The sequence below is a fragment of the Tupaia chinensis genome, unplaced genomic scaffold (assembly GCF_000334495.1).
Source record: "Tupaia chinensis unplaced genomic scaffold, TupChi_1.0 Scaffold000182_1, whole genome shotgun sequence".
NCBI classification, from domain to species: Eukaryota; Metazoa; Chordata; class Mammalia; order Scandentia; family Tupaiidae; genus Tupaia; species Tupaia belangeri.
Window position 1 is genome coordinate 2,608,929 of NW_006159657.1, and position 25,841 is coordinate 2,634,769.

The 25,841-nt window shown below is 50.3% G+C and overlaps 1 protein-coding gene and 1 pseudogene across 2 annotated transcripts in view; one reads left to right on the top strand and one right to left on the bottom strand.

The window, feature by feature from the left end:
- The window catches only part of LITAF (lipopolysaccharide induced TNF factor), a 34,098-nt gene extending 8,894 nt beyond the window's left edge, over window positions 1-25,204 (bottom strand). The window contains exons 1-2 of one of the 2 annotated variants that reach the window (XM_006146528.3): window positions 17,478-17,579; window positions 325-550 (exon numbers count right to left, since the gene is read on the bottom strand). In XM_006146528.3, coding sequence (XP_006146590.2) covers window positions 325-544 — 220 coding nt within the window. In that variant the 5' untranslated portion in view covers window positions 545-550; window positions 17,478-17,579. Of the gene's footprint in view, window positions 1-324; window positions 551-17,477; window positions 17,580-25,172 lie in introns of those variants that run through there. The other variant, XM_027771067.1, reaches the window with a different exon arrangement.
- LOC114007472 (single-stranded DNA-binding protein, mitochondrial pseudogene) lies at window positions 1,830-2,641 on the top strand (annotated as a pseudogene).
- Window positions 25,205-25,841: the final 637 nt, after the last annotated feature.

Genomic DNA, 25,841 nt, shown 5'->3' on the forward strand with positions numbered 1-25,841 from the left:
TAATAATAATAATAATAATAATAATAAATAAAATTAAATAATTCTTAAACAAAAAATAAAAAAGAAAAGCAAACTCCCATTCCCAAATTTCTCGAGCGTAGCTGGTTATGTCTCTGTGGGAAAGGCCACCGAAGTGGTGTACAGACACAGGAACCTTCTGAAACTACACTTTCTTACGGGACAACCATGTTTACCAACAAGGTCCCCAAAGGACTGCGTGTGCAATTTCGGGGTAAGGCTGGGCTGCCACTTTGCTGCGACTCTCAGGCAGTCACTCTGCAAGGGCAGGGCAGGAGGGGAGGGGCACGGGGAGGCTGCACCTACTTGCATTGGCGTTGGGGACAGGCACGGGCTGGGTGTAGTACGAAGGCGGATTCACCCCTTTCCCGTCCGGGCCTGTCACCAGCCCGGTGGCTGGCCCAGGCACCGGGGCTGGCGGGGTGGGGCAGTAACTGTTAACGGCCACCGTTTCTTCATAGGACGGAGGAGCAGTTGGCACTGAGGAAGGCCCAGCAGCCGCCTGGTAAGGTCCTGGAACCGACATCTTTACCTAAAACAAACACAGAATAAATTGATACCTGCTAAGAAAGTTTATCGCTCTCCCCTTCCCTGCCCGCCCCCTTCCCCTGAGTCTTTCATGTTCCATTGGGGGGAGGGATCTGAGAAAATGACTTAAATCTGGCCTTGTCCAAAAGCCAGAAAGGAAGTTAATGTTCCTTGAAGACCCAAGAATCTTCACCTTAACAAGAGAGTTCCTAAATGAAGATCCGAAGTACATAATTATTACAAAAATCACTAAAACCTAGCAAACCCCAAAGAAAAATATCCAACGAATTTGAGAAACTTCTTTATATCTCAAACCGTTACCTAACAATGACCTATCTTCCATATCTAGTTTCTTCTCTCTCTTCCTGTCTTTCTTTCTTTCTTTAGCCACTGTGGTTTGCACTGTTTCAGATAACAGAAAAGACAAAGCATTCAAAACCAACTACAGACTTTCACAAATATGGTATTAAGCAAAATAAACCAGATGCCAAGAAATGACATCGTATAATGTCACTTGCATGAAATGAAGTTCAGAAACAAGAAGACTGAACCCACGGGGCTAGAAATCAGGAAGATGGTTTCTCTTAAGAGGGGCAGAAGAGTCTAGAAGGGGAGGTCTTCCTGGGGGCTGGTTACGTTTTCTCTCCCTTTATTTTTTAATATTTCATTCTTTCTTTATGAGTGAGAGACATAAAGAAAGAAACGGACAGCATCCCTACAGGGTTCTTTTTAAAATTATTCAATTTAATTTTATTTATTATTAATTTTACAATATGCACTCACCCGAGGGGGGGAGGGAAAATGAGAAGGCAACCCTCCAGGTCTGTGTTGCCTTCTCATTTTCACCACCTTCTCCACCACGTCACCTGCAGCCCCCAACAGGGTTCTGACACCCCCAGCTTTAGCCAGCCTGGTCACGGATATACGTGGGGTGTGTTCAGCAAGGTCTCTCGATTCAAAGCCAGAACCCCATCCTATGGTCAGCCCCACAGAGTGTCACGTTTTACCACTGAGCCCCCGTCTGGTCCCCGCACTTTCTTTTTTTTTAAGAGAGATTTTTGGTATATAGCATGTGTGTCGCCAGAGAGACAGAGAGAGAAATCACCCCCCGGGAGTATGGCCACACCACAATCCCTTCTCCTCCATTCTCAGGATTTGGGGCACATACGTACACAGCCCAGAGTGAGTTTTAAGTTGCCAGGTCTAGGACTCGAACCACAGACAACTACGTGTCAGTCCAGTGACGCAACCATTACGCCATCTGCTAACCCACACTTGAAAAATATATATATAAATATGGGAGGAAGGAAAGGCACGCGGTCTGGAGCGTCAGCTTGCCTGCCTGCCGGGGGTCGGGAGGTGGTGCCGTGTGGATGTCAGGCCCGTCTCCCCTGGCGCAGAGACCCTGGCATTTCTCCCCAGCTCCCTGCGGCGTGGGGTGGGAGCGCCGCCTTTGGGAGAGGGCGCTGGCCCATCCCCGAAAGACGTAAAGATTAGATTTTAAGACGAGGAAATAGAAGCCATGTTTCGAGGACCTGTATTACAGGTACTTCATCAGTCTGTAGGGCATGAATCTGAAACAGCTAGCGGTTTGATCCTGGAAAGATCTCTGAATCGTGTGCAGTTACTCGGTGAGCGGGTCAGGACCCTGTCATGAGACAGGAGGAAGGAAAAAATCCAGTCACAATATTTCCTTGGGCAACAAACGAGATGTGGGGCTCAGGGGACAATGAGGTGTACCACACGGGTGATGGCAGTCGAGACAACTGGCGCAGAGTAGCCGTATTCCGGCCAGGCCTCAGAGATGTGGCACATCAGCATGTGAAGGAGGGGCCTCGAAGTTACGTGGAAGGGAAAGTAGACTACGGGAGTACTCGGGTACAGATACTGTGAGATGCAGGCAACGACAACCGGAGCTGGGAGCACTGTATTTCTGAGTGACCAGGCCAGAGAGAAGGTGGAGAATGGATGCTTCGCCTTTGGCCATTGCTTGGTACAGTCTCATTTCCAAATCATGTACAGTCTTTATACTTTCTGAGGAAAAGAATTAAAGTACTCCATATATATATATATATATACACACACACACATACATACACACACACACATATACACACACATATATACACACATATACACATACACACATATACACACATACACACATATATACACACATACACACATATATATACACCCATATACACACACATATATATATACACACACACACACACACACACATATATATTCTTCAGCTGAGGGCCTGTCACTCAGATAAGGTCACTTTGTGAAAATCTGAATTGAACAGTTAAGATACATGCACTTTCTTTTGGTATGTGTGCTAAAACTTTAAAAAAAAACAAAAACAAACACACGTACACACCAGTTCCCATTTTGAAAACTGAGTAACCCAACCAAGAGATACTTCCTCTAGTGAGAGCGGAGAAAGGCCCTTCCCCTAGCAGAGCTGTGGCCCCCAGACCCAGGGCGTGCTCCCGAGCTCAGCAGCCACAGGCCAGCTGGGGCCGGACACAGTGCCCTCCTTTGTGTGGCTGCCTTTCCAACCAGGCAGGGCTGCGGCTGTGTTACAAGGGCCGTTCAAACCTGCCTCGGGAGAGATGGGGAAATGAGCTCTCAGGGCAGCGTGCCACGGGCTGGACGGCCTCCTCCCCCCACACGTTCTGCCTCATTTTCCAGAACTCGTGGGAAGCAGAGGCAGGAATTCATCCTGCTGCAGGGAGAAGGAGAGAATCCTTTAGGAAGCTCTGCCTTTAAACCAAGCCCCAAAGAGGAGATTGGGCCGGAGGAACAGGGAAAGAATATGTGTAAATGAAAATACGAGGACAGGGAAGTGAACACAGTCAACAAAGCCAATAAAGCTGGATAGGCGGGGGCCAGGATCTAGAAAACTTTCAAAGACCCTTGGAAGTGTCTGGACTTTATTCCACCAGACAGGACCGTCTGACCGAACTTTCTGGGGGCAATGGGACATTCTCTATCTGCACTGTCCAATATGGAGGCCTCAGTCACATGGGGCTGTCGGGTACTTGAAATGGGACTGGTGTGACTATGGAACTAAATTTTAGCATTTGCATTTAGGTAATTTAAGTGGAAAAACTAACAATTCCATTTTTGGAAAGCTTTTAGGTGGGCCTAGGACAAACAAGGTATGTGAGTCTATTTTTTCAACAAGTAAATTTGATGAACTCTATAAGATAAAAATTCCTTTTCTAAAAAAAGAATTACTTATTTAATTCCATTTGTTATTATTTTTTATTTTAACCAGAGAGAGACAGAGAGAAAGAGAAAAAAGGAAAGGAAAAAAGCAAGCCACCAGGTCCAGGACTCGAACTGCAGTTGGCCATGTGGGACTCCAGTGCCTTTAACCGCCATGCCACCTGCCGGCCGCTAGATCAAAGTGTTTCTGATGAATGTTTAGCATCCATTCTGGGACAGGATGTCAGTGCAAAATACACCCTGGATTTCAAAAACACGGTATGAAAAATATCTCACTAATGATTTGTAGGGGGCAGACCATGGTGTGGGGGTTAAAATGGCTGGATCCTACATGGTCGAGTGCAGTTTGATTCCTGGACCCAGTAGTCTGAAAAACACACCAAGTGTGTGTGTGTGTGTGTGTGTGTGTGTGTGCCAAAATCCCAAAAGAAATGGAGGAGAAGGGATTGCAGCATGACCATCCCCCATAAGGGGATGCCCTCTTTCTCTCTCCAGCAAGGGCATGTACTCTGTCAAATTTTTTAGAATTTTTTACATTGATGATATATTGAGATGATCATAGTTTAGCTATATGGAGTTAAATGTTGATAAAATTATCGTTAAAGATATAGACATCAGGGCCAGCAGGTAGTGTGGTGGTTAAAGGCACTGGACTCCCACATGGCCAGTCATGGTTCAAGTCCCAGGCCTGATGGCTTGCTTTCTAAATTCTCTCTTTCGGTCTCTCTCCCTCCGATCAAACTAGGAAATAATAATGATAATAATAAATAAAATTAAATCACTCTTTAAAAATAAAAGATACAGTCACCTGCCTGTGTCTTTGTACTTTTAAAAAGGTGACTACTGGGCTGGCCTAGTGGTTAAGGGAGCTACACCTCATATGGCTGATGGCAGTTCAAGTCCTGGCCCTGAAGCCCTGAACACACACCAAGCGCATAAGCATGCATGCCCAAGGTCCTCACTGGTTGGAGAAGTGGAGAAGGGATTGCACAGCAGAGTGACCACAGCTCATGGGGAGGAGGGTGCATTCTTCCTCTCTTCTCTCTACATTTCTCTGTCAATCTTTAGGGAGTATACACATGCCTTTGGGGAAAAAAGGGCGGGGGGGAGGGGCAGCAGGTGGTATAGTGGTTGAAGTGCTCTCATATGTCCGGTTGTAGTTCAAGTCCTGGACCTGGTAGCTTAAGATTTATTCCAGGCATGTGTGCGTGCATGCCCAAAAATCCCAAGAAGAGAATGGAGAAGGGATTGTGGTGTGGCCATCACCTCCAGGGGCTAATAGCTCACTTTCCTCTCACTGTATCTCTCTGTCTCTGGTGAGTACACATACCGCATGGCAAAAACCTTTAAAAAATAGAAAATAAGAAGAAAACATGCAGATACTAAAAAATTTACGATCATCTATAAAGCTCGCTTTCTGGTTGTATTTGCACAGCAAAGCAATGGCACGTGGGAACCACAGAAGGTTATTAGAAGAGCAAAGACCCAACCCTAGAAAGGATAGCTGAAACAGGGTACAAGAGAAGCAAACTGCAGAGAGCCCCTGCACGTAGGTGGAGGGGTCTCCAGAGGAGGGGTAAGCATGAAGGCAGAAAGGGGGGTTAACAAGATCACAGGAGGCGTTTGTGAGAATAGGTTCAGGGTTTAGAACGGAGACCCGGCTGTAAAACATGGTTCGAGGCATGTTGCCAGCTTCCTCCAACATGTAAGAACAAAAATGCAAAAGGGGGGATGGGAACCAGCAGTTAGCGTAATGGCTATGTCGCTGGACTCCCACGTAGTCGACCGCGGTTCGTGTCCCGGACCCGGTGGCTTAAAACTCACGCCGGGCATGTGTGCGTACGTGCCCAAGATCCCGAGAGGAGAATGGAGAAGGGATTGCAGCGTGACCATCCCCCCTGGGGGGGTGATTTCTTGCTTTCTGTCTCTATGTCTCTCTCTGTCTGTCTGGCGAACGCACGCGCCCTACAGTGAAAATCTCTCAAAAAAAAAAAATGCAAAAGGGGGAACACTACACGTGTGACTCCCAGTTCACCCACAATCAGCTGAGGTCCCTCCCAGATGCCCCAGGAGCCCCTACACATCTTGTCTGGACCCAGCTCATCGAAACTTCCAGTGAAGGAACAACAGGGGCCCCTCAGAGCTCTGATGTCAAGGACGCACTGCCCCTTCCTGTTTCAGAAAAAAGACCCAGGCCTGCCTACGTGCTCTGTCAAGAAAATCGAGTCATATGAAAAATGACAAGGCCTTTCTGGTATACACCGGTGTGTAGAGAAACCCTAAAATAGCACTATGGTCATGGTTGCGAACGGCGTTTGGGGAGGGGGTGAGTGCCCTAAGCCACCCAAGCAGGGGGAGGCGATGACTCACTCAGCCACAGCGACACTCCAGGAAACCGCCTTTTTACAGTCACCATGACAGGTGTGAGGGGCGGGAGCCTTTGGCCACAACCTTCCAAGGAAGGAAGGGGGCTGCCGTGTGGCCAGCAGGGACAACATTCACGCTGCAGCTGGCACGAGGGTCCTGGGTTCTTGACTTGAGGTCTCACTGAACACACTGGGCACGCACATGCCCACCATCCTAGCTGGCTGGGGCTGGATCGGGACATGAAAGAGCCTGTGAGGGGTGTGCCCCCTCTCCCCCGAAAATAAATAAATGAACTTTAAAAGAAAAAAAAAAAGGAGGAAGGAAGGGCCTGAGCTTCCTGTTCTGGAAACCAAGCCCCCTCCCCTGCCCCATGCACTGAGGGGTATCATCTTTAGGGTACTGCTTTTGAATCAAACAGACGCATAAACACCGTTTATAATTCCGGAAAGAACAAGAACAGGCCAGAATAGTAAAAAATCTCATAACCAGCTGGTCTGAAAGTTTTCCAAATAGATTCCACAGCCTTCCTTCCCTCAGCCCCTGAGGCCAGGAAATGCCACTGCAGTTAGCTAGGCTTGTTCCCCCCCCCCCATTTCTTTTTAGTTTGCCTTTCTGACCCCACCCTGAGGACAGAGGCCCCTGCCACCCACCCTCCCTTCCAGAAAGGATTTGCTCAGCCACCTTCATCCCTTCCTCATCACTTCCCCACTGTGAACTGCTGAAGAACAGCAAGGAGCCCCCTCACCCCAACACACACGCCGTCACCACAGAAAGTGTCACTGCTCAAGTTCAGGACACCTGGGTGCTGGTGCCATGGCACGATTAAATCCAAGGCTTGCCCCCTTTTCTGGGACAAACCGGAAAGCACAGGAAGGTTCTCTCAGCTTAACCAAACGGCAAAGCTAGCTCTGCCACAGCCACAGCCTGGGTGAGTCCCCTCGGTGGCCCCGGGCAGTTGGGTGGTCATCACACTTGTCAAGCCATGAGTTCCCTGCAGAGTCCGTGTCGCCATAGTGACACAGAAATTTGTGGGGAGAAATAAAGCAATAAACAATGGGGCTCCTCTCTGCCTTGTTACTAGGCCCGAGAGCCTCCAACTGCTCACGCCAAAGCTGTGCCGACGGAGATCGCGCCACCTGCCTTCCCCCGTCTCGAGTCCACCGGGAGAACACACAAAGAAAGCCGAAAGGTTGGAAAGCCGTTTCCGCCATCTCTGAATGCCTCTTTTATTAGTTATTTCCAAATCTTCGGCGAGGCATTCCAAATCCATTTCTAATTTTTTTTAATTTTTGCTATAGGACACATGTGCTCACCAGAGAACAAGAGAGAGAAAGAGAGAAATCATCCCCCGAGGGGATGGACATGCTGCAACCCCCTCTCCTTCACTCTCCCCTTGGGATTCTGGGCATGCACGCGCATATGACTGGCCTGTTTCTCAGCCGCCGGGTCCAGGGCTGGAACCGCAGTCGGCCACATGGGGCCCAGCTGCCTCCATCGCCACGTCCCTGGCTGCCCCCCCCACCACCACTATTGTTTAATATAAAAAGTGTGACAGGGCTGGCTTCACAGCGGGGCTGAATGCTCGGCCGCAGCCATCTTGAAATTTTCAAGACTTTTGGTCTCCTGTGTCCCCAGGCAGCACTGGAGGCCAGGAGTCAGGCTGCCAAATGTCACTGCGGGGTTCAGGAAAAGAAGGTATTTCGGATCCAGGGAAAACGGCTCTGACCCTGAACTCGGCTCGTGACAGCCTCCACGTTCTCCTCTGTAAATATGTCACTTGAAATCGTGGGGGTCCCTTCCATCTTGAATACTTTCCGCATTTCAAGTCTCGGTGATTTGCTCAGTAAAATAAATAAACGGGTACGTGTGCCCTCCTAAGGGCAGTGGGGGGGTGGACGCTGTGCATCACACACGGGCCCTCGGGAGTGCTGGAAGTCGCTCGTTCATCGAACCCTGGTAGAGAACGTTTCTCAACCTTGTCTCCATGACAGCTGCCCCATCCCAAGGAGAAAAATTAAATTATATTTAAATTTAATTAATTTGAATGTAATTTTTGCCTAACAAGAGAAATTACATATCAAGAAATAAGATTTTGTTGGGAAGAATTGAGTGTAAGAGGGCCACACATCACTGTAATAGCTAAGATTTTCTTTTAAGCCAGGATCTCGCTATGCCGTGATCCTCCTGCCTCAGCCTCCCAAGCAGCTGGAACTACAGACCCTTGCCACCATGTCTGGCTTTTAGAATGGGCCAGGAATCGAACCCAGGCTTCCCATGTGGCCTCAGCCAGCCAAGAAGCAGCATTTCCCAGCCTGCTTTACTGTGGCTTGACCTCTGAGACAATTTTGCCCCTCCCTGCGGATGCCACTTTCTCGGGAGCCCTGCTGAGAACACACGGTGTATATAATGAGGGGTTTGGGCCAAACCAGCTTCCACATCACCAACACTGATTCCTTTAATATGCCTAAGGGGCAGCAGGTGGCATGGTGGTTAAGGGCGTTGGATTCCCACATGGCTGACCATGGTTTTAAGTCTGGGACCTGGTGGCTTTGCTTTCTCACTTTTCTTCTCTCTGTCCTCTCTGGTCAAATTTAGATAAATAAATTAATTAAGTTAAATAAGATCATTCTTTTCAAAAAAAAATTCTAAAATATGTCTCTCTTCTCACTGCCATAAATGCAATCATCTGAACGCATTTTAACCTTTTACTGACCAAGTCCTAGCACCCCTTACATTTGTATACTTTTTGTTTAAGTTTATGTCTTTCTTTCAGAAGGTCAAGAGAGAGAGCACGAGAGACAGAAAGAGAGCCAAGCACCCTCCACAGGGGCTCGCATCACAGTCGGTGCCCACCCCACTCACCGCCATGTCCCCAGCCAGGCAGGATCACGGGCGCATACACCCAGCATGTCCAGGCTAGGAGGCACCAGTTAGCCAGGCCTGTTTAAACCTCCATGTGGCATCTGTCAATATTTTCAGTGCTGAGGTGCTAGCTTGGAGTCTGATGGTTAAGGGGAGCCATAGCCCACATGGCTGACCATGGTTTGAATCCCAGCCCGGGTGCTTTCTCACTCACTCTCTCTCTCTCTCTCTCTCTGATGAGTGCATGAGTCTGCTGGCAATTTGGAAAACAAAAAGAAAAATTACAGGGCTGGCCTCGTAGCAGTGGTTAGGTGCTATGCATTTGAAAGCTAGATCCCACATGGCCAACTACAGTTCAAATCCCACCTCCGGCAGCCTGGATACACTGGGGCCATGTGTGTGCAAACTCTAAGAAGGATGCAGAAATGGGGAAAGGTGTGGCAGTCTGACCACCCCCCACTGCGGGTTAGCGGTGCTTCCTCCTCTTCTTCCCACGCCGCCCTGGGAAGTGCACAGAACCCTTAGCAATTAAAAAATAAAAACCTGCCAGGCCAGCCAGTGGCATGATGGCTATGAGGACCGGATCCCACATGGTTGACCGCAAGGCTCTCCAGGCATGTGTGCACGCGTGCCTGGCGCCCCTCCATGGGAAGCTTGCCCACGTTCCTTCTCTTTCTTTATCTCCAGCAAGTGCACAAGCCCTCTAGCAAATTATAAAAAATAAATAAATAAAGCTTGCCTGTTCTGGATTCCAATTCATTCTCTTTTTATTTCAGGAATACAAGGTTACTTTGTATTGCCAGAGGGCAGGCGTCAGCAAGAGATAAAGTATCCCCCAGTGTGTCCCGCCACAATCCCTTCTTCAGCTCTCCACCCTGTCAGGATCTGGGGCACGCCTGTGCACATGCCTGGCATGTTTCAAGTCACCAGGTCCAGGATTAATCCACAGTCAGTCACGGGCGATCGAGCTTCCCATGCACAGCATTTCACCACTGCGCTGTGAGGCCTGCTCAGTTTCAGCCGTTTTTTTTTTCTTTTTTTTGGGGGGGGAAGATTTTTGCTGTAAGGCGTGTGCGCTTGCCAGAAAGACCGAGAGAGACAGAGAGCGAGAAATTACCCCCCAGGGGGGATGGCCACACAGCAATCCCCTCCTTCATCCTCCTCTCGGGATCTTGGGCACGCACACACAGGCACCTGGTGTGAGTTTAAGCCACCAGGTCCAGGACTCAAACCATGGTCAGCTACATGGGAGTGCTCCCCAGCCATTGTGCCAACTGTGAGTCCCCCCCCCCTTTTTTTGAGAGGTTTTTGCTATAGGGCACGTGTGCTCGCCAAGAGACAGAGAGAGACAGAAAGCAAGAAATCACCCCCCAGGGGGGATGGCCACAGCGCAATCCCTTCTCCTCCATTCTCCTCTCCGGACCTTGAGCATGCACGCACACGTGCCAGTGTGAGTTTAAGCCACCAGGTCTGGGACTCGAACCGTGTCGACTACGTGGGAGTTCAGCAACACAGCCATCACACTGTCTGCTGGTCCCAGTTTCAGCCTTTTAATGTCAGTCTGTTGAAAGAGAGGGAGGACACCTTGGAAATCTTAGAGGGAAGTGACCAAGAGTCATTGCTCTGCCAAACTCGTCAGTTCTAGATCTTCTGCTGGCCCTTCAGTGCATTTCCTCGTCAGGCCAATTTTAACAAGGAATCCTGTCAGTGTAGCAAGAACTGCCCACCCTCGACTCTGATCACCCGCCCTATCTGATGCGGCTCTTCCTCCTCTGCCACCCTCTGGGTGATGTCTGATCACCCTGGCCGGCCTTGCAAGAATCCTGGTCGGGCAGTTTGACCAGAATCCCCCTGACCTGGGATGGTTCCTCTTAGCAGTTTCCCCTGGTCCCCGCCTGCTCCTTGGCTGGAAATGCCTGCTTGCCTATGCTGGGTTTGGAACCGAGCCCAACCTCTTGCCAACAGCAAGGGGCACCGCCACAGCCCCCACACCCACTGCGATGGTTCCGAGGGCAGCCTGCCTTCTGTCCTCCCGTGCCTTAACAAGTGGTATCAGTTGTGTTTTCTTCAACAGAAGCCACCGTGGACCCAGCGATCTTCAGTGCCCTGAACTGATACTAATGAGGCGACGCTCCTGAAACTCAGATGTGGAAATAAACTCATCACGGGACTTTGTCTTCAGCAAAAGACTTGCTTCAAAAAAATGCAGCCTAGGGAACCAGCAGTTAGCGTAATGGCTATGTCGCTGGACTCCCACGTAGTCGACCGCAGTTCGTGTCCCGGACCCGGTGGCTTAAAAACTCACGCTGGGCACGTGTGCATGCGTGCCCAAGATCCCGAGAGGAGAATGGAGGAGAAGGGATTGCGGCGTGACCATCCCCCTGGGGGGTGATTTCTCGCTTTCTGTCTCTATGTCTCTCTCTGTCTGTCTGGCGAGCGCACGCGCCCTACAGTGAAAATCTCTCAAAAAAAATGCAGCCTGAACAGTCTCAGAATTCTCTGGAACAGACCAGTAGCTTCTCTTTTAGGCAGGGTAATCAGACAGCTCCAAGTTACCTTCCCCAGGGCTTCACTCCGCGTTTGCAGTCAGTCTGGAGGTCACCATGCACAGTGTCCCACCTCGAATCCCAAAGGGAAGGGCTGGCTCTGGGAAGCCTCAGGATGGCTGGCCCACCAGCTTCATCGCTGAGCATTTGGGCTCCAAGACATGGCTGCAACGAAGCCCGAAATCATTGCCCTGGGCCAGCCTGGCGTGGTAGTTTACGTGGCTGGGTCCCACAAAGCCAGCTGCACGGTTTGAGTCTCGGACCTGATAGCTTGAGAAACACACTGGGTATGCGTGGGTGCTCTAAATGGCAAAGGGAGGGAAAGATGGATGCGCCCTCTGCAAATTAAGGGGAAAAAAGAAAACACCATGCTAAGTAAGAGAAGCCAGACGGAAGAGGCCGCATTTCCAAGACCTCGTTTATGTGACGTGCCCGAGACAGCCAGAGTGTAGGTTCAGTAAGCAGATGTGTGTGTCGAGGCACTAGGCGAGGGTACTAGGAGGGAACAGGAAATGACTGCTGGTGGAGATGGGTTCTTCTGTAATGATAAGAATGTTCTGGAACTAGGGACCAGCAGTTGGCGTAATGGCTTTGTCGCTGGACTCCCATGTACTCAACTGGGGTTCAAGTCCTGGACCCAGTGGCTTAAACTCACATTGGGTGCATGTGCGTATGTGCCCAAGATCCCGAGAGGAGAATGGAGGAGAAGGGATTGTGATGTGGTCATCCCCTCCGGGGGTGAGTTCTCACTTTCTCTGTCTCTGTCTTTCTGCGAGTACATGCGCCCTATAGCAAAAACCTCTCCAAAAAAAAAAAAAGAATGTTCTGGAACCAGACAGATGAGATGGTTGCACAGCACTGCGAATGCACGAACTGCCACTGAACGGTACTCTTTAAACGGGCAATTTTATATTACATGAGTTTTACCTCAATAAAAAGAAAAAAACGTGGGCCAGCAGATGGCATGGAGGTTAAGGTGGCTGGATCTCACATACTGACTGCCCGGTTCGAGTCTCTGACCCAGCTGCTTGAAAATTAGGCTGGTTGCAAGTGCATGTGTGTCTAAGATACCAAGAGGAAAATGGAGAAGGGACTGCCATGTGGCCATTCCCCCGGAGGATGACTTCTCGCTTTCCCTCTCTCCCACGGTCTCTCTCTGACCAGCACATGCCCTATTGCAAGGTTGGAAAAAGAAAGGAAAAAAAGACTGGCTGAAAATATCTAATCTCCCTACCCAACCCAAGGCCTTAAATTTGAGCCTCTAAATTGGCCAGACAAGGGCCCCTGTTCACCAAAACTCAAGACCACACAAGGACCTCAGGACGCATCAGTTCCCCTCCAGCCCATAGTCTCACACTTACCTCCTGCTAGCGTTGCCACCTTACACGTCAGCAGCCTTGCTTAAATGTCCCCAAACAAGTCCTGAGAAAGCTCTTCCCTCTGCCACCCTCCAATCGCCTCCTTCCTGATGGGTGTGTCAAATTCCTCTTAGCTTATCATGCTCAGGCTTCACTATCACCCCTTCCAAGAGGCCCTCTCTGGCCTGCCTTGGGGAGAATTCATTCCTCCTAGAACTTGTCTACACAGTACAAGGTCTTGCCAGGCTGTCTGGGTTCGCATCCAGGAACCCCAAGCCCAGTCATGACTTTGGAGCCTCAGTTTTCCCATCTATAAAAAGAACACTGATATTTCTTCCTCACAGGGCTCTTGGGAAGATTAAATGAATCCATTTATGAAAAGTACCCAGAGCGGCACGGGACAGCAAGCTCTCGTGCGTGCGTGTTAGCTGTTACTAACGTGTGCGGCGTCACTGTATTGTCACAGCCCACGGTTCTTGTCTGTCTTCCTGACTCTGTATGGGCTCCCTAAGGACAGGAACTGAAAATGTTAAAATCTGCATCCCCAGCACCTAGAACTAGGCTCAAAAGTCGGGGTGCTTCCTGGTACAACCCAGCAGCCAAACTGGACTGGACATTGGTTCCCTGGGTTCTAGTCTGTTCTGTGGCCAATAACAGAAAAGCCTGCATCTGTATAATTCAAAAGAGCAAGCATTCATTCAGGCCAGGGTGTGAGGGTCCAAGGGCAGGGGTGGGGTCTTCTCACTGGGTAACCCGGTGGGAGGCAGGAGCTTGAGCAGCGCGTGCGTCTGCCTGCCTCACTCCCTCTCCCTACGACCCCACCAGGACTCAATCATGCCCCACCCAAAGGCCCATCTTTCAACCTGATCTGATTAAGTCCTCACCTGGGCAGCACCCTTACGACGGCTCCCCAGGTTTTAACCCGTGGATTTCTGGGGGACACAGAGCCCTAGCACCCTGATATGAGACACTCAGTGCCAAGTCCGGGAAAGCCGCAGACAAATCAGAACAAGCTGTCACCCAACGCTCGTCTAACGGGAAGGAAGTGTAAGGACACGAGAGCCACCTGAACGGCTTCCAGATCTGAGAACAGAACCAAGTGCGAGGTGCTTATCCCGACAGCCCCGACTGAGAACTGTGGTGCAGGGTTTTTGTTCTGTTTTGTTTTAACTTTGCCACAAGGTGTCTGTACTTGCCAGAAAGAGAGAGAAAGAGAGGATAGGAAAGTGAGAAATCACCTCCCTTGGGGCATGGCCACGACTCAATCCCCTCTCCTCCACCTCTCCCTGCTCCAGGGACCCTGCACAAGCAGGCACACACCCTGGTATGCTTTCCAAGCTGCTGGGTCTGGGACTTGGACGGTTCAGCCGGCCATCCGGGATCCAGCCGCCTTGACCACCACGCCACCAGCTGGCCTGGGGATGCAGTTTTTAAACAAAGAGGCTCACATAATGACACGCCTCAGGACAGATGGCCTCGCAGTCCTGTTCGAGGCAACGAGAGGAGGCACGGTCCAAACGCCAAGGCCCACCACGGACCCTCCCGAACTGGAATCGCTTCACTGAGTCTGGAATCCCTGTTTCCTCCAGGGTTCCTGGGGGCAGGGGGAGGTGATGTTTCTCAACAGGGCACGTTGGGATGTCCAGGCAGGAGATCGAGATATGGGTGGAAGGGACACGTGCAGGCACGCAGGCACGGACAAGATAAAGGCAGCAAAGAACAGATGCCACCATCTCCAAAACATGAGGGCTTCGTTTTTCCTCCTGGACACGAGTGGGTGGCGCTGTGAAGGTCTCCTAGCTCTGCAGGAGGGACCCCAGGTTTTGTAACAGGCACTGCAGGCCTAGGGCTGATCATGGCAGAAACAGAAGGGAGCTTTCTTCAACTCTGTTATCCACTCATAATCTGGAACCTCGAGCACGGTTCTCAGCCACCAGCCATCGAACGCAGGAACTGTCACTCCACGCTCGTGGAGTGGCCCTGTAGCCAGTTATTCAATAGGGACAAGGTGTCACCCACTCCCCAGAAATGATACTATTTTGAGGGATGTCAAGTAAGTTCCGAGGCTCCCACCCGACGTCACCAGAGGCTGTGACAGCAGCAGCTCCTGCTGCCCTGTGAGAGGAGAGGGAACAGGGCTGGCACCATGCCCGGTAGCCCTGCCCACAGCAAGGGAGGCCTTCAAGGAGTCTTGAAGGACCAGCACCCTTTAAAATGCTCACGTCACGGAAAGCCACGTCTGAGAACTGCCACAGGCCAGAGGGACAGGGTGAAGCGTAGGGTCTAATGACACTGCAGGATCCCGATGGGACCCTGGGGCAGGAAGGGGGCAGCAGTGAGGACGGTGAACAGCAAGGCACCCGGCAGATTCTCGGGTGTTCCCTGGTGGGTCAGGCGTTCACGATGGAGGAGGCTGAGAAAGGCACACGGTAAGACTCTGCAGGAGCCTTGCAGGTTTTCTGTAAATCTAAAGCTATTCTAAAATAAAGGTTTACTAAACACACACAATGGACGGATGCCACCGTATGGTTTTCACCCACCTGGACAACAAAAGGGCTGGCCTGGATGGAGGATCTCAGGCTCACGCATCACACAAGCAAGCGTCCCCCGAAATCTGATAGGCGCGAGTCCTTCGGCCCAGCAATCCCTCCTCTGGGCGTCTGTAATGGAGATAACCGCAGACGCAGGGGGAAAGGCACGATCACAAGCCTACAGGCCGCTCCCTACAGCTCTGCTAGAAACAGAAGACCGAAAGGCCGAGCTGTCCTGGTGGCTCAGGGCCCATCCCCACGAGAAAATGGGACGTGGCTGTCGAAAGAGAATGAGGAAGAGCCTGTGTGCGAAAACCGATCATGGAGATAGACTGTCACGTGGAAGTCAGGACAGTGCCCGCCACCACGCGAAGGGGGACAGACACGCTTCCTTACATAATACACACGCCACATGCCAGAGGCCTGTAGGAACGGGCGGTGGGCTGGGATGCAGCCGCACAGACAGTTCTCCGTTAAGCCCTCCTGATCTGCTGGCTAAGCCACAGCAACGTTACGGGCTCAAAGATGAAATGAAATCGCTATCGTTTTTAAATTCATTTCTTTCTTCTATGAGAGAGACAGAGAGACAGGTGCCCTCGCCAAGGTCTTCACGCCACAATCCACCCTCGGTCTCAGCCAGCCCGGGTCACAGGCATGTGCAAGTGTGCCCGTGTCCTAAGGCAGGCCCCGGGACGTGAACCTCAGACCTTCCCCACATGGGTCCACTTATCTGCACTACCATCTGGCCCCCTCTCTTTATTTATTTATTTTTTTTTTGAGAGATTTTCACTGTAGGGCGCGTGCGCTCGCCAGACAGACAGAGAGAGACAGAGAAACAGAAAGCGAGAAATCACCCCCCACGGGGGATGGTCATGCCGCAATCCCTTCTCCATTCTCCTCTCGGGATCTTGGGCACGCACGCACACGCGCCCGGCATGAGTTTTAAGCCACCGGGTCCGGGACACGAACCGCGGTCGACTATGTGGGAGTCCAGCGACATAGCCATTACACTAACTGCTGGTTCCCCCCTCTCTTTATTTTTAAATGAAAAAAATCTGCAAACCTGTCTCTGCTCTCTCCAGGCCTCCTTCCCATCTATGGTAAAAGTGACATCATCACAGCTTTGTCCTGTGAACTGTGTCCCACCTCCCCACGCAGCATCTGGCTCTCGATCCCCCCGTCTCCTGGCATGTATTTGGAGAAAAGATGCTCCCTCTACCCTTTCCACGAGAGCATCCCCCAAATTTGTGGTAACGTCATTCTACTTATCAATACAATTCTTTTTGGGTTTTTTTTTGTTGTTTGTTTGGTTTTTTTTTTTTGCATATTATCTGTTTTTCATCCAGGAAGTCCTGAAGGTCAGTGGTGGGCAAGGGCTTGGGAGGCACAGACCCTCTTTGGCTGGCCTTAGGGCACCATGTGGGAAGGCAGGGAAGACATGGGAGGAGGCACAAAGGGGAAACCGAGGACAGTTTCTAGGAGTGAGTGGAGGATCTGGGGACAGGCCAAGGGGAGCACACCTGTGTTCGCAGGGCAGCTGAACTGTGGCTGGCCAGGAGGGTGGGCCCGTGTTACAGGAGCCTTCATACCACACCAGGGGGGGCAGCAGGCTGGGCCTCCTGGGGACCCCACACGTGGGTCCTGGTTCAACAACTAGCAGCCCAGAGCAACTTGAAAACCCCCAAATGTATTCAACTCCTGCCAAGAAGAATTCACATTCTAAAAATAAGCCTCAAAACCCCAAATACCAGAGAAACCACCCACAGCAGAAGCCACCCAATGACTCCCTGTCAGTGTAAACACACATCAAAGACGCAGCAGCCCACAGCCAAGGGTATCTTCCCAGAGAGATCACAAAAACCACGTCTCCACGCAGCCCAAGTCCCACTCTCCGGAACGCTGCAGTGGCTCCCTTCTGACCCACAGCCTCTCGAAACACCCCGCCTGAAATGGTATCTTAAATTTTTTTCTGAGGTCGAGCCCATATTTGTCTTCTTAAAGTCTGCAAAAACAAAAACAAAACAAACCTGAAACAGAAGAAAACGCCGTGTGCCTGAGGCTAGCCCAGAGTCCAGCCTGCGCTGACGGAAGCCTGTCCCACCCCAACACGGGGCGTCAGGGCTTCGGAGGACTTGGGCACCAGCAGGCCTGCGTGTGTAAGAGTTAATCATTATTCCTGTGGGTGCCTCCTGTGAGTCAGGCAAATAAGCTTGGGCATCTGGTCTGAAGATAAGTATCTCAGTCCTTGGGAGCCTCATATTTGCTTACGTCCTCGGTCCTGGCCAGGTTCCAGAGGACTCCAGGTAGTCTGTCATGTCTTTGAAAATAAGGGGGCTTGGGACCAGCAGATGGCGAAATGGCCACATCACTGGACTCCCAAGTAGTCAACCGGGGTTCAAGTCCCAGACCCGGTGGCTTAAACTCACACCGGGCACATGTGTGTGTGTGCCCAAGATCTTGAGAGGAGAATGGAGAAGAAGGGACTGTGGCGTGGCCATTCCCCCTGGGGGTGATTCCTCACTTTCTGTCTCTGTCTTTCTGGCGAGTGCACGCACCCTATAGAAAAACCTCTCAAAAAAAAAAAAAGAAAAAGGAAAAGAAAAAATAAGACAAGAAGATGGTTTCCCCACTAACGCAGTTGCCAGATGCTGTGCCTGAGCACAGTGCACATCCCACCCCGGGTAACTTGAAAATACAGTGGGTAGGCTTGGGTGTGCACCACAAATCTCGATGGGAATGGAGAAATGGAAAAAAGGAAGACGGTGCGGCCAAACCTCATTGGGAAGCGCTTTTTCCGCCTCTCTCTGGCCAGTCCAAGCGCCCTTAGCAAGACTTCAGGACCACATGAGCGCAGGGTAAATGTCACCTACTGAGTTCTTCCTCTAACCCATCCCACACAACCCAGCCCTCGATGACAAATGCCTTCCTCGGTGTCCTAATTGCTTCCCGTCTGCAAGTTAGGTCAATTCCCTGCCTGGACTGCACTGTGCTCCCCCAGGGAGGGCGTTCTCTGAACTGCTCTGGATCCCTCTGGGCTGGGGAAAGCAGGACCCTGTGACTTCCTCCCAGAGCTGAGGCTGCTGTCCCCACACCACAGGCAGACAAGGACCTCCCAAACATTCATGGCTACACGCTATGGAAGGGCTACGCATGGATTTCTGATTTTTTTTTTGCATCAAAATAAACTCTTTCCATGAACTTTTTGAAGTTCTCCCCATACACAACAGAAGTATCTAAGGCGCAAGGTGTTTAAAAGTGTCTATGGTTGGGACCAACAGTTGGCATAACGGCTACGTCACTGGACTCCCATGTAGTCATCTACAGTTCGAGTCCCGGGCCCAGTGGCTTAAACTCACACCAGGCGCGTGTGTATGCATGCCCAAGATCCCAAAAGGAGAACAGAGAAGGGATTGTGGCATGGCCATCCTCCCAGGGGGGGGTGATTTCTCTCTTTCTGTCTCTCTGTCTCTGTCTTTCTAAAGAGTGCTCAAATCCTATAGCAAAAACCTCTCCAAAAAATAATGTCTAAGGTTCTTCCTTTGTTTTTGTGGTTTTTTTTTTTTTAATTTGCTAAAGGGCAAGTGCACATGCCAGAGAGAGACGGAGAGAGAAAGAGAGAAGTGTACACACGTACGTACGCGCACGCGCGCACACACACACACACACACACACACACACACAGTGGGGGATGGCCACCGTGATCCCTTCTCCTCTATCTCTCCCTCTTTCCAGGATTTTGGGTAAACACGCGCACACACACACACACACACACACACACACACAGGGTGTTTCTCAAGCTGCCAGGTCTGTGTCTCAAACCACAGTGCCAACTATGTGGGATCCAGTCACCTAAACCACCAAGCCACCAACAGATGGCACAGAAGTGTCTGTGCTTCGAATGAGGGAGATAAGCAAATCTTCCTGACAGATGTAGGTACCGTTCCTCCAGGAGGTGGGACTGGACCTCTCCCCTCCCTCTGCTGGGGGCGGGCAGGAAGGACTCAGTGACTCTTCTTCAAAGAACAGAGTCTAAGAAAAGGGAAAAAGAGTCACTCTGCCCAGGATGCCACACGGAGACTATGTCCCCACTGATGTGACAGGATGAGGATGACACATCATCTCTGTGGTCTTTTCCCCAAAAACCCATAACCCAGTCTAACCATGAGAAAAACATTAGAAACCCAATTCGATGGAAACAGAAAACAAAGACTAAGAAACTGTCACAGCCACGGAGGCTGGGGAGACTCAATGACTAGACGCTGCGTGGTCCTCCGTGAACCACAAACACGCGTGAAGTTGGGCGAGTGGTGGTGCACCCACATCGGATGTCAGTCTGACAAATAACCTTGTTCTGCAGTGATACGAGATGTTCCAACGGAGAAACTGGGTGAGGAGTGTATGGGACCTCCCTGTGCTAATTCTGTACCTTTCTTGTAAATCAAAAATTATCCCAGAGTTTAAAGTTTATTCAAATGCCTCCAGGGATCACACCTCTAAATGAGTCAGACAGGTCAGGTGTAAGGGAGACTGTAAGGTGAACTGGAATGGGCAGGTCTCACCCAGAAGTATTCACGTTCAACTAAAAACATAAATATATATTGTAGGGTACTAGATGGCGGCACAGCCATAAAACTCCATGAGTCAGGTTCCACATGGGAAGGTTCCTGGTTCAAGGCTCGAGACATCCTTGAATACCACCAGGCACGTACGTGCCCGTGACCCCTGGCTAGCTGAGGTTGGGTCAAGGCTCTGATAGAGGTGCTTTCTCATTCATGGAGAAAGTAATAGTTTTTTCAAATAATTATTTTCTTTAATCTTATTAACTTATTTCAATTTGACCAGAGAGGGAAAGGAAAGCAAGTGCCACCAGATCCAGGACTTGGACTGCGGTCAGCCATGTGGGAATCCAGGACCCTTAACCACCACACCACCTGCCTACCCCATTAAAATGTATTTTATTTTTAGGGGAGCAGCAAGGTTGTGGTGGTTAAGGTGCTGGACACTCCCACATGGCCAACCATGGTTTGAGTCCCAGAGCTGGTGGCTTGCTTTCTCACTTTCCCCCTCTCTCTCTTTCTCTCTCTGATAAAATTAAAAATAAATGAATGAATAAATAAAATTAAATAATTTTTAATATATTTTATTTTTAATTTTTAAATTTTTTTCCAAATTGTCAGAGGGCAAGTGTGCTGGGGGGGAGGTGCAGGGAGAAAGCATCGCTCAGTGGGGCTGATCACACCACGACCCTTCTTCTTTCAGGATTTTGGGTACACTCATACACTCAGTGTGTTTTTCAAGCTACTGGTCTGGGACTCAAACCATGGTCAACCATGTGGGATCAGGTTCCCTTAACCACTAGGCTACAGGCCTGGCCCATGAGTTTATTTTAAAGTATTTTTAAAAGTAGATTTGGGGGACCAGCAGGTGGTGTGGAGTTTAAAGCAGCTGAGTCCCACATGGCTTATTTTGCAGCTTGAGTCCTGGACCCAGAGGCTTGAACGTCACACTGGGTATGTCTGTGAGTACCCAAAATCTCGAGAGGAGAACGGAGGCAGGGTGGTCATCCTCCCCACCCCTGGTGATTTCTTAGTCCCTTTCTCTCTCTGTCTCTGTCTCTCTCCAGAGAGTGTACACAACTCTACAGCAAAAAAAAAAATTAATTAATTAATTAATTAAAGGCAAAAATCAGGGGTGGGGGCAGACATAAAGAGGAGGATTTCTAATATTTCCAATTAGGAAGATTTTTTAAAAAAAGACATCCCATAATTTCAGTGTAAGTGCAGATTTTGAAGGAATCTCCCAAACTCCTCCAGCTTAACACACATTTTCGCCTATTCAAGATCCACACTCCTCCCTCATGATGTGGATTTCAAAACTCCCACAAAGTAGTTTTAGCCACATGTGGGTGGTAAACGCCTCTAAAAATACAACCTCATGCTGTATATAGCAGTTTCCTAGACGTAGTAGGTAGCAGACCAACACACAAAAGGGCAAAGCCTTCAGAAAAATAAAGCATCTTTTTAACCACGAACTTAATCCTCTAAGATCAATTCTTCCAGAAAGAAAAAGGAGAATCATTCAATTCCACTCTCACCCCTACCCCCCAGCCCTAGAAAAGAACTGGGAGCAGGATACCATGAATATGTATATCTCAGAAATGACCTCAGAAAAAAAGGATTCCTGAGGCCACGAAGGGCACTCACATGCAAATTGTCAGGTTCCAAAGAAAACAGCCTAGTTTGTAAACAAGATGGAGACCCCGCTGTGAAGGCCTGAAAGGTCTTCCTTTAGGGTCCCGGGAGAAAAATGCTCTTTACCACAGTCACGTGAGCGCAGAGAACTCTGCCGACAAGGACCCCTACCGCGCCACCCAAAGTGTACATTGATGAAATGGAAAGTTGTCGAATATTCTTCGTTGTCACTGGCCTTGGCCGGCAATCTTTAAAATATAGAGATCTCGCAACATTGTTCCAGTCGTCACGAATTTAACCTACCTATGAGTTCAGAAAACCTACAAAATGAATGGTGCGCCCTAACCCTACATGGGCAGGAGGGAGAATTTAGACAACCGGGAAAATTGCGACCTCCAGTCCTTCTAGGAAAAGGACTCAAGAAAATGCACTTCGGCTCCCTGACCCCAAACAAATTCAAATGCAGCATCTGTCGGTAAAATCATGGAAGCTCGTGGCGACATATTTCAGAGACATGTTCTCGAATCTCATCCTCTGTGTTCAGTTTGTTTCTGAAGGCCTGGATGTCCCACAGCCAGAGATGAAGTGAGGGCAGTCTGAAAGCCAGGTCCTCCCGCGGCCTAACTACAAGGACAGTGACTGGGAGAAGGACCTTGCTGCTCTGGGGAGGTGAGCTCTCCCTGCAATTAAAATGGGCAGTTTCCTGGGGCCAGCAGGTGGCATGGTGGTTAAGGGCACTAGAGCCCCACATGGCTGACGACGGTTCGAACCCTGGACCTGGCAGCTTGCTTTCTCATTTTCTGTCTCTCTTCTCTCTCTATTCCTCTCTGGTCAAATTAAAAAATAAATACATAAAGTTAAATAAAATAATTATTTTTTTTAATGGGCCATTTTCCTCTGAATTCTTGGTGAAACCACATCCCCGGTTTCCAAAATGGTGGTTTTGATGAAATAGTGCAAGATCTCTAAGAAGACTGCATCAGAATACAAAATCGGACATCCTCAGATTACGCTGTCCTAGAAAACAGCACAGGACGAGATGGAAGCTCAATAAGGAACCAGCGTTAGCTGTGTACACATGTCGTGGGGTGATGTCCAGTTTTTCTTTATCTTCCACATTTGTAATACGAGTAGATCTTCAACAAGTTCGTGGAAGATGTCCACTATTTAAAAAAAAAAAAAAACTATGCATGGATTTCCAAATGTTAGGTACCAGAATAAACTTGTTCTTAAATCCCATTTTCCATTAACTTTGTAAGTCCTCTCAAATTGTAACCTTTTAAACATACATTTTAAAATATCAGTGCACTGGGGCCAGCAGGTAAAACAGTGGTTAAGGAGCTGGACTCCCACATGGCAGACTGCAGTTCGAGTTCTAGACCTAGCAGCTTGAAACTCACACCAGGGTGTGTGTGTGTGTGTGTGTGTGCACACGCGTGTGCACGCCCAAAATCCCGAGAGGAGAATGGAGGAGGAGGGACTACGGTGTGGCCATCCCCTCTAGCAGGGTGATTTCCCCTTTCTCTGTTTCTCTCTGTGTGTCTCGGGCAAGCACATGAGCCCTATAGCAAAAATCTCTCTCTCTAAAAAATAAAATATATATATATACACATATATGTATCAGTGCACTGTCTATGAATAACCTCACTGGACCCAAGGTTAAGGCAAGTCATGCTAAACTCTCCAATTTACTAAGGATCACAGTCAATTCAGGAGTTCCCCAAGTTAAACGGCTTAAATTCCCCATCTTTATTTTCTCTGAAGCCTCGGGCTTTGGCTCTCGGTGCATTAACTCCCTGCCTGCTGCAAGGTGAGTGGAGAATTACCACTGTACAAAGACTTCGTATTGCTTTCTTCTGTCCACACCTTAAGCCCTATGCAACCCGCGGCCCTCCCACTGAAATACCCTACAATGCCCAGGCAACTTCATGAGCTACGAGGTGTGATCACTCTGTCCAGAACATGGCAGGCTCGAGTAGTGAGATGAAAAGCATGAGAATGCAGGGAAGTCCCACTGGACCTCAGTGAACAACTGCAAGGGAATAAACACCAGTCAGGCTCAGAACTGTCCGAGGACAGCCAAAGCAGGTCCGGGATGTCAGAGTGTGCTCAAGAACAGCAGGAAGTCCACCTACCTGATGAGATAACCACCTCACCCTCACCCTCACCCTCACCCTCGGCTATGCTCATGCCAATAAAAAAACAAAACAGGGCAAGTCACAGTTGCCAACATTTTTGCATTTCCTCTTGAGGATCCCCTTTTTTTCCATCCGCACTGTAGCTTTGGGGGAGATTCACTTTCGGTGGGAGAATTTTGAGTCCCCAAGTGACACTGGTCCCATCTCATCCCTCGGGTAAGAGAGGATGGTCAAATGGTTAACGTCAACTGGTTAAGGGCAAAACAGCCTGCTCAGTTCATTGTCCTGAAAATTAGATTGGGCTGGAAATGCCTTCCAGTTCCTTCCTGTCCGTGGCTTCCCCTTTTGCCGTCCTCAGCCCTGGGTCTATCTGCTGAGACCCTTCTGCTTGTGTGACCCATGCTTGCATGTCCCTTCTGCTACGCTTGCTCAGGCCTCAGCTCTTCCACGACTCTCCATGAACAAGCTCCCTCCTTCCCACTCCTCTCCCCTTTGCAGTTATGATGGCGCTGGGGAACCCCAGGTTTCCACCTGTGTGTTTCTACTTTCCACCCATACAGTAAGCCCCATGGGACCAGGAGCCATTTCTTCTGCATCCTTTAAGAAGCAAGGGTAGCCCTTTATTTCTCCACAGCCAGCCTGTAAAAGCAGCTGAAGGAACAAAGAGAAATGTGTTCACCAAAGGCAGCAAATCACTTCAATCTCCTTCCTATCTGAGGGACTTAAACCGATCCTGTCTTTTTTTTAGATCACTGAGTCACTTAATCCACCAAAACATTACAAGAAGGATACTTTTTCAATTGTGAATAACAGCAGTTATTATTAACGCCTTAAAGTAACAGGAAAGAGGGGGAAAGGGCCTCTACAACAAACGTTCCTTAGAGATGATCGCACATTAGGTCCCAGAGCAAGGACAGCCTCGGAGGGAAGCCGAGTGGGGCACCAGTGTTACGCAGGGAGGGCAAATCACACACCTTCAGATCCTAGTCCAGGTGATAAAACCAAACAACGATGTTATTCCAGATACCGGCCCGGCACCTCCTCTCCACAGGAATCTGGGTTAGTGCTACTCTGACACCCTGACCCAGCCACTATGGAGGGGTGGGGGTGGCGGTCGGAGGGTAGAGGGGCAATCCAGCACACACTCACGCAAACCACAACTTTCCTGAAAAGCACCACCAACCTGGGTTCCAAGAAACCCCCTAAACTACCACCAGCTCACCAGGGCGGGAGCTTCCAGAAACTGAATTTCCCAACAACCACAGGGCAGTCCAACAGCCCGTGACGTCAGCGCCACGATCGGAAGCACAAAACCGACCAGAAAACCAGTGACGTCCAGCTGGCCTGAGCCCTGCAGCATGGCCCTTCCAGAACACACCCATTTTCCCATCACCTCCTCTCTGAGCCGGAACAGCTGCGGGCAGAACACCGACTGACCACGGGGCCCAGATCCACACTGACCTGGAAACTAGTGGGAGGAGGACACTAGGCTCGCTGGGCGGGGAGGGGCCATACCCGCCCCGGCCAGGTCCCGGCCGGTCCCACCAGCATCCACCCGGCAACGCGAGGTCGGCGTCTGGGCAGGGCTGGGCTCTGCCCGAAGGGCGTCCCGCGCGCACTGGGTGCCCTCCTCGCCCCTCCTGGAGGCCCACTTCGCTGTGTCCCTGATTGTCACCTCCCCGGGGGGCTCCCCAGGTCCTCGGGTGTCACAGACATAGCTGCTGAGGGCGGCTGCAGAAGCCACCGGGCAGGGGCACGACGCAGACACCCGGGCCTCGGAAGCCGAATTTGCGCGAACAGTGTTCAGAAATTCGTCGAGTTTTTTGTTTGTTTTGTTTTTGTTCCTGAAGCCGCGGGTGATGATTCTGGAAATCTCAACTTGGAGGTCCTCAGCCGCTAGAGCGAATCCCGCCTTTTCCTGAAAAGCCGCGGGGCGTCCTCTCCGGGGAGGGGGACCCCGCGAGCAGGGAGGGGCGCGCGTCCAGGCTGGGGCCGGCACCCCAGCACGCGCGAGGCGCCCGCCACCGGCTCCCTCCGGGGGGCCGCAACCCACCCCCACCCC